The sequence below is a fragment of the Conger conger genome, chromosome 2, assembly GCF_963514075.1.
Source record: "Conger conger chromosome 2, fConCon1.1, whole genome shotgun sequence".
NCBI classification, from domain to species: domain Eukaryota; kingdom Metazoa; phylum Chordata; class Actinopteri; order Anguilliformes; family Congridae; genus Conger; species Conger conger.
The window spans coordinates 15450263-15466365 of NC_083761.1; the positions used below are offsets into that span (position 1 = coordinate 15450263).

The window sequence follows — 16103 nt, forward strand, 5'->3', positions numbered from 1 at the left end:
TCCGGCTGTGTGGCTTCTTATTGATTTTGCACAGCTCCCATTTGCCTGTCTTGAACATTAATGGTGAATCTCCTTGCCATGGAATGTAATTGGAGTGTGTTTTCAAACCGTATTCTTTTTTTCTAACAGAGGCTGAAAAAATAAATGCAGCTTTCGCTTGGTTGCAAAATCCTAGAGGCTTAATTCACCAATTACTGCCAAGGCATTAAATGATGGCTAATGACCAATAGTTGAATCAAGGCTGGCTTCTTTTGTTCAATTATAGCCTGTGATGTGAAGATAATTACTGTAATCCTTTAATGTCACTGAATGGTTGTCTGCAAACATGCTGCTCACACCTTTCTCTTTGCCTGCACTTTGACATTAATAACCTTCTTGGAAATGTGCAATTGTAATTTTTACGTATCGGGAATGGCTCTTTGCATAATTAGTAAGGCTGTGTTTCGACTGATGAAGGACTGAGTTCACCATGCTGAGATTGTTCTATGGTGTTTACACTGCAAGCGTGTACAACAGGTCATTTGATATGACAACATGCACATGTGCCTGAATGTATGTACACTCTCATTAACTGTAAGTGCAGGAAATGAAAGGGAAATATCAGTCCCTAACTACTCATATCCACCATATTAGGGCTGCACGATATATTGTATATTTGTCATAGAGATATGAAAATAGGAGATAAACACATTGCAAATGACTGCTTGAACTGCAATGAATAGTATTTATTTAAATTGATGTTCTGTTAAATTGACTGGCTGACTGGTCATGTGCAATTTGCTGAATAAAAGCATGTAGGAAATAATGCATTTAGGCTATTGAGGCTATTCATTGTCTGAGGTCTATGTCAGCCTGAAGCAGCAAGGCATTAGAACTATGCACATTTCAACATTTGTATATTTATCGCCAGTCATATCGCCGTCGCACTATTCAACGACATTATCGCTTATGGCATATCGCATTCTTCAAATCGTGCAGCCCTACACCATATCTGTAAGCCAGTGTTTCTGAAACTATGGGTTGCAGAAGCGTATGAGGTGTGTCCTGGACTAGGTCTGTAGTTCTGTAGGCTGTGCTAGCATGTGTATATGTTTGGTCCCTGAAAAGTACTACACTTTTAAGTTGGTTCCCGATATTAAAAAGTATTCTTACTTTCGCATTATGAAAAAGTTTAATAAGCTGTGTTGCGAGCTGAAAAGTGCACAGCCCTTAGAGCTGGTATCGTGTGGGCTGCTTCTTGCTTGCGAGCGTGTTTGTGTTCCGTGTCCTTGTCAGTCTCTCGGCCCTGTGCACTCATTAGCTCATTAGCACTCAGCGGGGAATAGTGTGTCAGTGTGTGGTCGATGGAGATTTAAATTGGAGCCTGCTTTGCCTACGAGATCAGCTTGTGTGCTGTAAATTGGAAATGGCAGATTCAATTTCGGCGCAAACAATTTAACAAGCCTGACTTACAGTTCCATCATATTTCTAAATCCTCGTCCCCCTGTTGTTGAACAGTGCCATTTTCTTGAAAGTCCATATATTCCACATCTGTGCATTCATAAACACTCCTTATTTGGAGTGAAATTTCTGAGGACCAAAAATTTGAAAGGAGCAGACAGTCATTTCACTCCATATCCTTGTTCTCTCAGCAGAAAGACAACAGTTCATTTTAATTTTGTTATGTAGTAAAACCTTCATTTTCAAGAGTTTGGATTGCCTGGTCATATCTAGGTTGTTTTTCTTAATTCTGTTTTTATTCATTATCTTGTGAGTGGTTCAAATCACATTCATTAAATTAATACTAAATTAATAGAAAATAGAAGAGTCTTCACCACACTACAGTAGTTACTGTAGGTATAATATATGGTTTTTGATAGTTGTTTTGCACTGATAGTGTCTCGCACTCCATAATATAATCTAATCAGGTAAATAGGCTGAATACGAATGTGTATTTCAGGTCTTTCCCACCTTTAGTTGTCTATGATGTGGTAAATGGTATTAGCTCAGAATATAGACTTCTGTACAGAATAAACAGTATTTTACTTCCTGACGTTCATGTAGAATATGCTCTCATTTTGGCTGCCAGACTCTTCCCCTTCTCAAATTAAAAGCTGTGAAATGCAGTGTTGACATTTCCCCTTTAAAATATTTTAGGCAAAGTATGCAGATCCCAGAGAAGAGCCCTTAACAGAAACGGAGACTCTTTGAACATCTTCTACCCTCTTTCATCTGCGGTGATTCCTTTTCTGATTGGTTCGGTGTGCCCGGGGCAGTGTGGGAAATGTTTAATGCATCTAATGCACTCTCGGTGTTTAAACCAAACGTAAAGCAGGCGAGCTCCACGTGACGCGACTGCGTTTCGGAGCGCGCCCGGAAGACGGGTGCGTCTGGCAGCGAGATTTCTCCCCTTTTCTTTCCTCTCTGAGAAAGGAGAGCGGACAGTCTGTCCTCCTTTTGTGTTTTTTCACTCCGCTCAGACGGGGAAAGCAGCGGATAGAGATGGGATCTCGGCGCAGAAGGTGTAGCGGTGGGGAACCGAGCCCCCCCCAGCTGCGCGGGGGGATTTGTGCTGTACATGGCTTACGGGTCTGCTGACCTACAGCCTGCTGCATGCACCTCGCGTGCTGCTGTCGTTTCTGCTCGGGCATGCTGGGAAAGCAAACGGCGACGCGCACTGTCACACAACCCTGCCCCTTCACCAGGAATAGCTACGTGGGCAAACGGTGGACCGTTTCCTGAATTAATTCGCTCTCTGCACAGTGACTGGTTCGCTTCTCAATGTGAGCATTTAGACTATAGAGAGGGGCTCATCAAATCACAGGTCCTCGAGGTCTGCTGATTTTTCTCCCTCCCTTTACCTGGGAGTCAGGTGTGAAGAACAGCCAATCAGTAGCACTAATCTAATCACCTGGAAGAGAATAGAAAACTAGGGCCGGATTTAGATTCGAGATGATTGCGGCTATAGAGGCTCTCAGCTTCTTTCCCCATTCACTGTTATAAATGTTGTTTAATGAGAGCACTCTGTCCCCTTGGCCTTTCAGTAATATCAAATAGATGTATTTACAATATATATTACACTGTTGATATATTTATCATCAGCAATTATAGTGATTTATGTATTCAATTTGTTTATTTTTTATTGTGCGTCTGTTTATATAGAGACTACTTCTGTTTAAATTGGGAAATATGGGTAGTTATCAAGAGTAGATTGTTTTACTTCGCTCATTACTCATGAATATGTAAATGTTCTTTTTTGATCTGACAGTACAGGAATTATACAATATCTGAGTATATATATATATACACACACACACACACACAAAGCTTTGATACTTTATGAATGTATGCCAGGTTCTTCACTGACACATTGCTTAAATGTTCATATTGGTACTATAATAAAGATAAACAATCTGTCAAATACAGTTGCAATGACAATAGTCTGGTTGTACATTCAAATTTGTCCGCAGTAAGCTTGCTGCATGAAATGAAGCTTGAATAATTCATGATATTTTATGAAAATTACATGCCAGTAAGAATGCAAAATGCTCATAAGATTTTGTTCCCTGTAGTTTCATTAGTGTGGCACAGTGAGGGATAGACATTTATTTTTGTACAAGGAAAGAACATTCAATTTAATGAACTCGGGTGCATAATGAAAATATTTGAACAATAGCCAGAGATATGTTTCTCCTGAAAATGAATATTTTATTACATCAACTGTCTTGAGTTCATTCAATTTAATGAAGGTTATTTTAGGTTATGATTAAAGAGACAATATCTTGACTCCTCAGTACTACACCAGGTTCCATCTGGATGATGGAATAATCAGCATATATTCCACTAAAATACATCTTTTAAAGGAATGTAAAATGAGCAAGTATCGGCTGATATGTAATACAGCGCAAAATCTGTCACAGCCAGAGAATATATGATAATACATTGATGGAATAAAATGTACATTTATTTGTTTTGTTGATGATTTGTCCAGATCAGCTTACAGTCTTAGCATGATACATACAGATCATGCTCCAAGAAGCTCATTTGTGCAGAATGGTTTCTAACATTTCTGTGATAAACCATTAACTAAGTTCTGAAACTAGTGCCTATACACGCACAAAAAGTATGAGCAAAGAAACCTTCACATCTCAAAGCACAGAAGCTTCCAGCAAAACTGAGTCATAGAGAAACCATAGGACCGGACATTTAGAGAGCCGTAAGAGCAAATCAGGCTAGCTTACACGTGGTGTTATATATAGACAAAGTGAGCTGTGAGGTGGAATGAAATGATTTGTTAAGCCAAAGCAGAATATTAATAGAAATCTGGATGATCTGGTGTGCAACAGAGTGGGAAGCATCTTTATTCGTCTTCACCATTATTAGTCACTTGATTACTTACAAAATATCTGTGTGCATGTTGTACTGTATGTTTGGAAACGTTTATTCAAATAGCAAATTTGATGACTCACATGTCTTGCATGTATTCTCTAAATATTTTTCTCTATCTATTTATGATTGCATTAAAAATGGCCTTTTTCTCAGATTTCTAATTGGGGTGAAACCACAGTTCCGGCTGTTTTGCACAAAATGGCTGAAAAATGTTGGGGGACATGAAAACGTTTATCGGAGCGTTCTGAGCTTTCCGAGCAGTCCAATTTGGCCTCTTTTCAGATGGCCTAATATTTTTAAGTAGCAGATTTTATCTGTGAGGCCTACAGAGGCTCAGAGCTTTGCACAGTACAGTGTCCCCTCCAGCCTACGCCTGTAGAGCTGAGCAGTCCTCCCATGATGCTTTGAGAACCGTGGAGACAGAAGTGCTTTATTGGCTGGAGGGCATCAGCACTTTGGCCCCAGCGATTGGCACTTATCATCACACTGAGAAGAAAAAAATGAAGCCATGCTAATGGCTAAAGTTGTATTACAAACCTAAAAAAGAAAAAGTACATCTCCTGTACTATATCTTCGGCCTTCAGAGTTCCTAGCCAGTGGAAAATATTTGCTCAGGGTAACCGCCCTGTCACAGTTATCTCCTGCCACCATGCACACAACGGGCCTGTTATGCTGCATCCATCACTCTCAAACACCAAACAACGTCACCCTCTCCATGCCGATACACAGAGCAGGAAGGAGCCTCATTGATTTATGGATCTGTGAGGCCAGGTCTGAGCTGCTCAGAGTAAAGAGATGGTGATTTATAGAAATGTCTGCTTGTGTTAGATGTGTACTTATCAAGCCCTGCTCTGAGGCCTCTGCTTCCAGGATGCTAACTGGCTGCAGTCATCATGATGATAACTCTTCAATGCTCTTCATCCTGCCTCCTCTTCTTCTAGGTCTGCTTTATTAGCAGCTATATTGTTTAACTATATATATTTTCTGACAATGTTTCATTGTGAACAGACCTGGGTGAAATACGGAATTGTTTTGGATTCAAATTTTCTGTGCTCGATTGAACTTTTTTTGCTTTTTTCATAGGTTCTAATACACCATAGGTTCCAATATACCAGAAAAGTTCAGTAAAGACTAAATATGTATTTGAATCTGAAACAGTAAAGTAATTGACCCAGGTCTGATTGTGAACTTTTTCCTTAACTGGTGACCGTGTGTTTTACTGTGACTTTTAGCCCGGCTGTGTGAACACAACGGAAGCCGATATCAAAAAATCCTCCAGAATGAAGCAGCCTCACAAAACAAGAAAGGTACCGTATGAATCACCCTTTTCTCCTCGTGTGAGTTTGGAGCTCTGTACTTGGGACGGCACATGCTAATCACTCTATCTCTGTGCGAATGGTTTGGCAGTCTGTCTATGGCCTTCAGAACGACATCCGGAGCCACAGCCCCACTCACACCCCCGCCCCAGAGGCCCGGCAGCCCACAGAGGAGGAGCTACACGACAAGGTGGGCGGGGCCCTGCAGCCGTCCTGTCACATCGCTGCATTTATACTGCCTCACTGTCACTCACTGGGACTGGGGTTGCCAGGTCAAATCAAAAGTGAGAATCACTGCTTCTGTTGAGCAGGGACTGTCCCTTGGCACCATTTTCCCAGTAAACCAACATGGCAATGCCGTCTCTCTTGTAGATTACATTAAAATCGAAGGTCCAGGTGGTCAGAACAGTACATTTACATTGCTTTCCCATTTGATTCACAGATACAGTTTTGGCAGGTCCAGTTGGATAGGCATCGGTTGAAAATGTCAAAGGTCGCGGAGAGGTAGGTGATCTATTCTTGTCAATATGACAAGCAGTCAAACTTATAGCTGTGCACTGTAACAAGTACAGAGTGAAATCATATCCCCCTATCAGAGCAGGTTATCTTTATTAAACACCCTTAAATTTGCCATACACCTTTTTGAAACGGTACAGATACTGTTGTCTTATAACAGGGGCCTATTTTTAGTGTGTAGCCCTGTGCTCCCTCAGATGTATGGGTGAAGTTAATAATAAGCTATAACAGGACATTTTGACCATTCTTTCTGGGGCCCAGGGGTCTAACAATGGCAGCTTTAACACAGCCTTCCTGTTTCTTATTGCTCCTGTGTTTTCATTGCTTCAGCCTCTTCCGATGCCTTCTGCGCCGCTGTAAAAATGAAATGTTGCATTCGCTGTGGGGGCTCACTGCTGCCCTCCCCTGTAAAATGTGTGCGCTGCCATTTGCGCTCCCCTGCACTGCCACCTTAATCTTAAAGTTCCCCCCCTGTTGCTTTGCTCCTGCAGTTTGTTGAGCTACACCGAGCAGTACGTCGATTTCGACCCCTTTCTCACGTCACCCGATCCCTCGAACCCCTGGATCTCAGATGACACGACGGTGTGGGAGTTGGAGGCCAGGTGGGTTTCCGGGGCGTATATTTACGTGAACTACGACCTGGTGAACTACGACCTCACAGCGTGGACTGCCAGGTCCAGGGCCGGAGAGGTCAGCCTGGCGTGTCTGTGCCTCTGCTTTGTGCGTTCTCAGTGCAGAGAGAGCAGCGACCGTCGATGTTTATTAGAGCACATATTGCATCACCACCCCCCCCCGTCTCTGTTTGCTCTGTAAACAGCAGAAATGACTTTATCGCCATTTCTCAGAATACAGCACACGGTCACTGCGCATCTCGACACCTTCGGAAACCCGTCCATGTGCAAGATAAACATGTTCAAACCACCCCACCCCCCCCTTCCTGCCGAACTTCCTGCCCCTTCAGTGATCCCTGGACGATTTGACAATTTCGCCCGATTATGCCACGTTAAGCTCAGATAAACCGTGATGCCGCAGTGTGGCGGTAATGTGCCCACTGGAGCCAGGGCAGGCACCGTCCTCATTTTAACACTCCCCTACCTGGCCGGGGAAAGTCCAAAGTCCAGCGCGAAGCGGGGTAAATATTGCCCTGTGCTCGTCACGTGAAGCGGGAGGTCAGTGGAGGAGCACTGACGCAGCTCTCCTGTGCAGTACTGACGCTCCGTGTCGGTGTGTCTGCTCCCGCAGCAAGGAGCCGGGGCAGCAGAGAGTGAAGAGGTGGGGTTTCGGGATCAACGAGGTTTTGAAAGACCAGGTGGGACGAGAGCAGTTCCTCAAGTTCCTGGAGTCGGAGTTCAGCTCGGAAAACCTGAGGTACGGGCGGCCCTGCCCAACACGTTTTTCCTGTCAACCACATATATGTACAATTTATATTTAATGTTTTACAGCTTTTCTGGCATATTGTAAAACACATTTTTATAATCAGTGGTTTTGTGAGGTACATAGATGCATTTCATCATATTTTAATCCTATTCAGGAGGTCACTGATCCCAATCGATTACCATAATATAAAAAATATAATAAAAAGTCAGAACTAATATGCAGTTCATTCATTTATCCATTGTGGCTTTGTGGTAAGAAATGAATGATGCATCTAGTTTTACTCCCAACATAGTTGGACACCATGCAGATCATTCTTCTGTTCAGAGGTTGTGTACCCTGAAATGTTATTTAATCATCATGGCATGGACTTGCCCGAGGCTTGGACTGATGGGAATTGTAGGCATTGATTTTAACACTCGATTGACAACTTAGGCACTGTAACTGCAGGCAATCTGGGGGAACAACATCAAGCTTAACAATAAAATCAATAGGGAGTATAAATATGAAAATGAACTGTTGCAAATTCAATCGCCTTATTTGGTCTTGTAGAACATAGACAAGCTCTATTTGTTCCCCAAACAACTCTGTTTATAAAATTACTAGTTCTCTAGCTCCCCCTGCTGGTGATCATACACTATGGCGAGCATTAATTCACATTGACAATGTAGATGTACGTGCATGAACTCACTCTTGACTACAGCCCAAATTAAATTACTTCTATAGTCATTACACGTCGATGGCTATGCTATCTGAACATCAAAAGTAATTAGATCTTATTATAACACTTTTTTTTATTCCTTACCCATTAGGAGTTTTATTATATTTAAGGAATTATATTGAATAGTGACTCATTATATGGAGTTATATAATACTTAACACTGGTGTTTCCTTTCCAATCACAGTAATATGATTGAAAGCTATCGGAAATGAAACGGGGCTTTTCACATACAGTATGTAATGTAGGTAAATCAAATCTCTGAATTGCTGAACACATTGTATACACACTACACTCTTGACACTTCCCCACGTTGCATTAAACTGTGTGTTTTGCTCTGAGCTTCCCATGCTCCAGTGTATCTTATATTGGGCTAGTCCCTGTTAAAGGAGTCTTTATTACTGTACACCCTGTGTCTGTGTGGCTGTGCAGGTTCTGGCTGGCCGTTCAGGAGCTGAAGAAGAGGCCCATTCGGGAGGTCCCCACCCGGGTGCAGGAGATCTGGCAAGAGTTCCTGGCCCCCGGGGCCCCCAGCGCCATCAACGTCGACTCCAAAAGCTACGACAAAACCACACAAAATGTGAAGGACCCTGGACGCTACGCCTTCGAGGACGCACAGGTACTGCACTACGAAACAAAATGGCTGCTCATCTCACAGTTGCAGGCCCTGCTGTAAAATCCAGCTATGACTTGAGATACCAGCTACCAGCTGTTTCAAAACATAGCTTGAGCTGGTCAAACCATGTTGAGGATGGAGCTGGTCTGAACTGATCAACCAGCTGCCAGCAGTTTCAAAGCCTAGCTTGAGCTGTTTTATTTTTAGCAGGGGGTACTGAAACAAGGCTAGTTTTGGGTGGACCCAATCTGGATTAGATTTCAAATCTGGATTATTTATTAACTGCCAATCAGCCCATCGAGAAACAATCACTCAACATGGTCTACATCCGTTCTCCCATAAACTTTTACCTGTTTTTCTATATTCACCCATAGAAAGCCCTTTTTCTGGTTCTCTCTCCACATCTGAAGTTCATAACGGGTTTTTATCAGATACCACCAGATGTCTTTGCTACGTGGATCCAGAAAGTGTTTTTTCTTGCCGTCTCTCATCTGTTCCAGGGAAGATTACCTTTCTTTAAGATTAAGTTTTCTAACCGTTGTCATATTTTATCTCGCATCGGTGCCTGTTTTGAATGTCGTGCTGCAAATGAAAACCGGACGGGCCTTATTGTCCACGCCATGGCACTAAAGGAGCGTTTTACTGCTCGCCGTGCGTGCCGTGGGTCTTGACTTCCCTCCGCTCTCTGTTTCACAGGAGCACATTTACAAGCTGATGAAAAGCGATTCCTACAGTCGTTTCATCCGTTCCAGTGCCTACCAGGAGCTGCTACAGGCCAAGAAAAAGGTGAACACATGACGCGTCGAGGCAGCCGCGGGCGCAGTCTGTATCCCGCGCGTCAGATTATCTCACGTCATAAACGGAGGGCCCCGGCCCCGCGTGGAGGGCCCCGGCCCCGCGTGGAGGGCCCCGGCCCCGCGTCGACAGAGCAGAACTAGCGACCGCTCACGTTCTGCAGACCGTGAAGCCCGGGCTCGTCTCTGCGCATCAGAGGACATCATTACTATGGCGACAGGCTCGCTGATGTCATTTAGACACGGGGAGCGTGCGCAGATTCTCACAAGTGTTTTCTAGTTTCTATTTTCATTCACCATTCTCACAGTCTGGTCTATTAAAGGACTCACCACCACTGATGTTTCTGTTTTGCTCAATCTGGACTCCAAGCTATGTAATTCACTTATGAGCCTTACCAAATACAGGTGACCATTACATTACATTACGGTTATGTAGCTGATGCTTTTTTTTAATCCAAAGTGACTTACAGTTGCCTCATCTCTACCTTAGCCACTAGGCTACACGCTGTCCCCATGTGTTGGAGGAGGGCTACTCTGTCTTTCATAATTCATATTCAGGCTCAGACTTAATAATTTAACAAAATATGCTTTCAAGTTCATTCAGATGGAACCAGAGACCAAATCATTCATACCACTCAAAGACCAGCCAGCCTATAGTAGTTTTTCCACTTGTGCAAACATGTTTCTAATTGATAATGTTATAAATGAATCAGCTAAACTGAACCAGAACTTACCCTTTGTATACTGTGACATAACACTGAGGCAATGACAAGAAAAAGAGATCCTGTCTTATTTAGTCACACAAGCCCCTTTTCTTTATTCTTTGCTCTAGCTCATTGTGTATAAATAATGTTTCATCCATGATCCATTGCGTATATTTATGGTTTTTATGTACTGATTAAAGGGCTATGTTTGGTGGTGGGTTTATTTTCTTTTGTTCTTCTGCCATCTCTTGTTTATTTGCTCTTATTTGCATGGATCCCATCTCAGTCTTATTTGGCTCGTTTCCAGAGAGTGTTGCTTGTCTCCCATTCCTCCTTTTCGTTTGTCAGAACTGTGCTTTTGTCCTTGCTTTTTTCTTTTCTTCTTTTTATGTTTGTTTAAGTTGGAAAGCACTCAGGATTGCAGGACTCCATTTAAGAAATTCACCCATAATGTGGTAAGTGGGCGGGTACAGAGTCCAGACCACAGCCTGTGTTGATTGGCCGTGTGGACAGTGATTTTCCCTACCCTTTAGTTACACCCAATCACATTTCTCACAACCAACCAATGATCTTACAGGTTCTGGTCAAGACCCACCTCTACCACCCTGCCTACAGTATCTCAATACCAGTGCTGCACAAGATATGGAATAAGACAGTACAGATTTTCCTCACTATGTTTTGAAGATAATAATGAATACAGAACTCTTTGAGCAGTCTTTCAAAGCTTCACTTTTGTTTTGTTCTTATGTTTTCAATTGATTAAATGGACAGTGCTGTCAGTGAAATGTGACATACTTAAGTTCAATGTAAGATCATATTTAATTCAGTACAAATCTTTTGTCATTGAATTAGGACTGTTGTACTGTAAATTGAATAACTGTTTATGTCAACCACTGTAGGATTGCATTATTTAGCTTTTGCCTGAAACACTAAAATGGCAGATTTTGCTCCCTTTCATCCCCTCATATCTGTTCTTCTCCTCTACAGAAAAGTAAGAACTTATTTTGAAGAATATTGCTTCCAGGTAATAACTCATGTATTCCTGTCCTGACTATTTGTGCCTTTCCCCTCCTCTCCGCCCATCCAAACCCCCCCCCCCCCCAGCGTCTGTCTGCGTACTTCACAGTTTTCCCTGTCAATTATTTCAACCACTTCTCTATCAAAATAATTGTGAATGACTCATTTAAGCTACATAAATTGGTTGGTCGTTGTATTCTCGGGTTTTGTAATACTGAGATGACATATGCAAGATATTTGTCCGTATCCGATCCCTGTAATACCAGCCAGTAAATCTGATTTATATAGATGTTCCTGATACTTGCAGTTATCCATTTATTACCTCTGGGCTGAAACATAATATATGGCCTTTCATTACGACACACAGGTTACAGTAGCAATCTAATGTCATAACAAGTAAAAGCAAACAGTGCTGGAAGTAATAAGCATAGAACAACAAGGCTCCCGAAATGTGCATTCCGGTTAATCTGACAGATACGTGATAAAAAGATTTAAGAAATGTATTTTGAAATTGAATTAAAATGATTTTTTTCTATTTGAATTATGTTATATTGTAGGAAAGGTATTAAAAAACAAAAACAAATTAAGATGTACAGTTCATAAAATGGGTAGTAAAATTAGTTTGCTTAAAGACCCTTTCTGCTCTAGTGCAACACTACACAACATTTACCAAGCTAAGTTAATTATCCATAAATACCTACTGGACTTCAGAAAAAGTAATAATGTAGCATTTTGTATGTTACATTAATTTTAATGTTTTGATCTTCTCTTCATTCTCTCTTTTTATAGGGGAAATCACAAACTTTGAAGAGGCTAGCAAGTCTTGTGCAATCATGCTAAAATGCAGTCACTTTTTAGCTTGGAAGAGGACCATGTCATTTCTACAATATTGTAGTCTACTGTTTGCCCAGAGGAACCACTTGACAGTAGACCAGATGTTGCATGTACAAGAAACTGAGGTTTTTATGATTTTTTTTACTATGCTTTAAATCCCCCCCCCCAAGGCATTTTGGACTTTTAAGAGACATTGAACCCACAAATAATGCCTTCAAAAAAGTCAGGTGTCCAGTCACTTCCTTAGTTACTTATCATCTGGATCTATATTGTACGTGTCCATCATCGCAAGCTGAACGATAAAAAAAAATAAAAACAAAAAAACAAACAGAACTGCTTCTGCATAGGGATGTTAAATCACAGATCTGCCACAATAACAGAATACAGAGTATGCATTTGTTATAAAGTTTAATTTGCATTTTATTGCACTATGAAGTTTAGCACAGTTTTCATTGCAGTTGTAAAGCCACATTCTAAAACTGAAAAGCTGTGTCTTTGTCTGATGTAGTCTGTAATTCTTTGTTACTGTTACGCATTTATTTTTATACCATATTTAAAGACACATTTTACTTAAAATGTATTAAAGTTGGCCCTTTATCTGTTTATATGTGTTTTTATATCCTTTTGTTCCGGACGGTTCTCTCAAGCTCCATAATGTACAGTATATTGTGATTTTACGCTCCTTGTATTCTCTTTCAAAGGGGAGAGAAACCACTAAAGGGGCTTAGCTACCAAATTCACTGGTGGAGTATACATTAAGCTGAAAGCATAGACAGATTTATTATTACTATTATTATGATTATGATTATTATTATTATTATTATTATTAATTTGGGCGATTCCGTTTGACTGGTTAGGGCAGGGTCTGATATGCAAATTTGCCATGCAGATTTGGTTCATGTTGATCTCCCTTTGCAAACTGATGTGAATCACAAATCAAATCAAACAAATGATTCAGCGAAATGGAAAGTGAAGAGTTTGACTAATTCCGAAATACGCGTGTGCCATTTTGTCATGCCATTAGGTGAAAGTTCACCCTTTCCTTTTTTTTACCGAGAAGGAAAGTTCATATTCACTCAGTGTTCCCATGATTGATGGAAAGAGTTTGATTTTGGGTTTGAAATTATTTTGTCTTTTTGAAACATAGCAAAGGCCCAAAGAAAGCTATCGTCAATTGTATCGCCATTACATTGTTATACACCACTTGTTCATCCGTTACGGTTGTTATGGTTACCACAATTATGTGATTCTGTAAATATGTATTCCAAATAAAAAAAAACATGCAGAGATGTTTTCCTTCATTAATGCTCACCTTTTCACTTGTACTGCCCACAATTTCATTAAAAAATAAAAGGGTTTGAGATCATTTTCTTCCAATGCTAACCAATAAATTGGAACAATAGAAAGATCCTTAAAGTTTACAGCATTGCAAGGGGTATGATTTTAGATGGATAAAAACCATTTGTAGCAGCTATTGCCTCACTCTAAGCAGAATTGTGTGAGTGATGGAGTTTAGGGACACCCTGACTCTTGAAAATAAACACGGCGCGCTGTGTGGGAGTCAGACCCGTCCATTGCTTATGTGAACAGCTCTCGTGTGGTTTGCTGGTTGCTGAGTGTGTTATTTTGGGTTGGACTTGAATCTTGGGGGTGAAGGTGTGTGGCGTAGTGTCCCTGTTGTACTAGCACGTAACGCTCAAGGTGTGTGTCTGTTCATGTGTGGGTGTGTGTGTGTGTCTTGTCGGGGTGGGTGGAAGGAGAGGTTGTTTCACACATACACAGTATGAAAGTAATGTTAATTTAAGTCAAAGAGCGATCAAACACTCAATCACAGTAAATGTCATATTGAATATTTGACTGAATACCTGTGTGGTTTTTTTTTTTTTTTACCTTAGTGAGTTCTTAGTGATTGACCTTTGTTGTCTTTTTTGTGCCTCATGTTCTCAGGGACGTACTGAGTGTGTGGAGAAGGACACAGCAGAACCAGTCTGTCTGTTTTCTTTCTCTTGGCTATACCGCTTTTCAATCAGTGTACGAGGAGCAGTGTGCCTGAAATGAATGCAGTCCACAGACGGACACACCTGCAGGGCACAGAGCACGACAGGAGAGCTAGCGCTGATCACAAAAGAGGCAGATCTACAGTATCACAGAAACCAACCGTCTGCCGGTAAATTGCCTGTAAATGCCTGGCGTGTCTGGCAGGACAGTTAAGTCCTGTTTCTGCAGATCTCTGTCAAGTAATGGCAGCCCAGACTTGAGCATGCGACTATAGGACTTGGGGCCAGTTTCACTGACACTGACTAAGCCTAGTCCTGGACTAAATTTAGTCTTGAAGGGGGATTTGTCATACAAAAACCCAATTTAGTCCAGGACTAAAATTAATGAATGTCCATGAAACTGGTCTGTGTAAATACGACACTTAATTTACATGACTAGGAATTAGCAGCACCAGATTATTCTTCTTTAGATTCTGACTGGAATACATTTAATCTTTGTTTGCTTAGCAATTTGTGAATTCAGTTTTTTAGTGAAAAAGATTGTAATGACATGTCTTGGGCATAGTTCCTTCTTATGGAAGCATATCGCACTCAAAATTCAAATTAATGTTGCACTCATACCTGCACATTTTGTTTCAGAAAAAAATCAAATCCAATAATGCCATTTGCATTTGCCATTTAATGTCCTAACATTGAATTTAAACAGAGATTTATGCTTCCATACCTTCTCAGTTACTGCAAGTATCATAGCAGTTCATTGCTCATTATAGCCACTAGATGGAAGCAAAGAGGCCTTTCGTCCACAAGCAGGGCTGCTATTCAGAGTGCCAGCAGTCAGAATGGAGAGTCTTTCAGCTGTTTAATGTGGTCATGTTTTTCTCTTCAGCTGCAGACATGTTGTTTGTGTAGTGCACATTTGTACATCATTCTCACATTGAGTTGCATGGAACAATGTTGACGCCATCTGTGAATTCAGGGTGTGAGGAATATTGTCCATACTGCTTTATGTCAGAGCGGTACAGAATGCTACACAAAATTATGTTCTGACACTGTATATTAATATTGTAGGTATACATGCTGTAAGTGTTGTTGTAATACACTACCAGTATTCATATCTATGCTCATTTGTACTACCATGGACTATGATGATTGTTCAAATCTACTATGGAAAATGGTATTCAGCTGGTCTCAGAAGTCTTGCAAATGTTAATTTGTTCATAAGACTTCACTTTTGCCACAATATTCTAGATGATATGAATTTTGTAGGGGAATTTTTTCTCATGTATTTTGAAAAACATGGACAAACAAAAATAGACAATTTTAAAAAAGAGTCTTGTGGAGAAAAACTGAAAATGTGAGTACTGAAGAAAAGAGTGTTTGAGGCAGAAAAGTTGCTTAACATCTGTGGCGTGCATGCATGTAAATACGCAGCGGCTGCGGTGGTGCCTCTCTCTGTGTGCGTCTGTGAAAGGCGGGTGGGGTGGGGGGGATCAGGAGCCACTGTGAAAGTGAGGTGACATGGAAGTCAGCTGGTGAAAGTGGCTGCAGTTACGTTCGCAGGGCTGCTGGAGTAACAATGGGTGTGTGTGGGCGTGTGTGTGTGTGTGTAGGAGGGAGGGAGGGAGGAGTGGAGAGAAAGTGCATGTGTGTGTAAGAGAGAGAGAGAGGGGGAGAAAAGAGAGAGAGAGAGAGAGAGAGAGACTTGGTGTGATTTGTTTAGTGATCATAGCCAATAGAAAGCTGGGTCCATGATAACATCCACATGCTGGCGGTGGAGAGGAGTCAGAAGTGAGACTTCAAACGCAGTGCGGAGACGCGGAGACACCTGAGCCTGGTCCTTTTCCTCACT

General features: G+C 41.4%; 1 protein-coding gene across 1 annotated transcript in view; it reads left to right on the top strand.

Moving 5' to 3' along the window:
* Positions 1–13544, top strand: part of LOC133117744 (regulator of G-protein signaling 7) — a 78272-nt gene extending 64728 nt beyond the window's left edge. Inside the window, exons 10-18 of the mRNA XM_061227327.1 lie at positions 5601–5675; positions 5776–5874; positions 6127–6188; positions 6692–6802; positions 7443–7568; positions 8725–8911; positions 9605–9694; positions 11394–11430; positions 12213–13544. Of these exons, the coding sequence (XP_061083311.1) occupies positions 5601–5675; positions 5776–5874; positions 6127–6188; positions 6692–6802; positions 7443–7568; positions 8725–8911; positions 9605–9694; positions 11394–11414 (771 nt within the window). The 3' untranslated portion in view covers positions 11415–11430; positions 12213–13544. The remainder of the gene's footprint in view (positions 1–5600; positions 5676–5775; positions 5875–6126; positions 6189–6691; positions 6803–7442; positions 7569–8724; positions 8912–9604; positions 9695–11393; positions 11431–12212) is intronic.
* The last annotated feature ends 2559 nt before the right edge of the window (positions 13545–16103 follow it).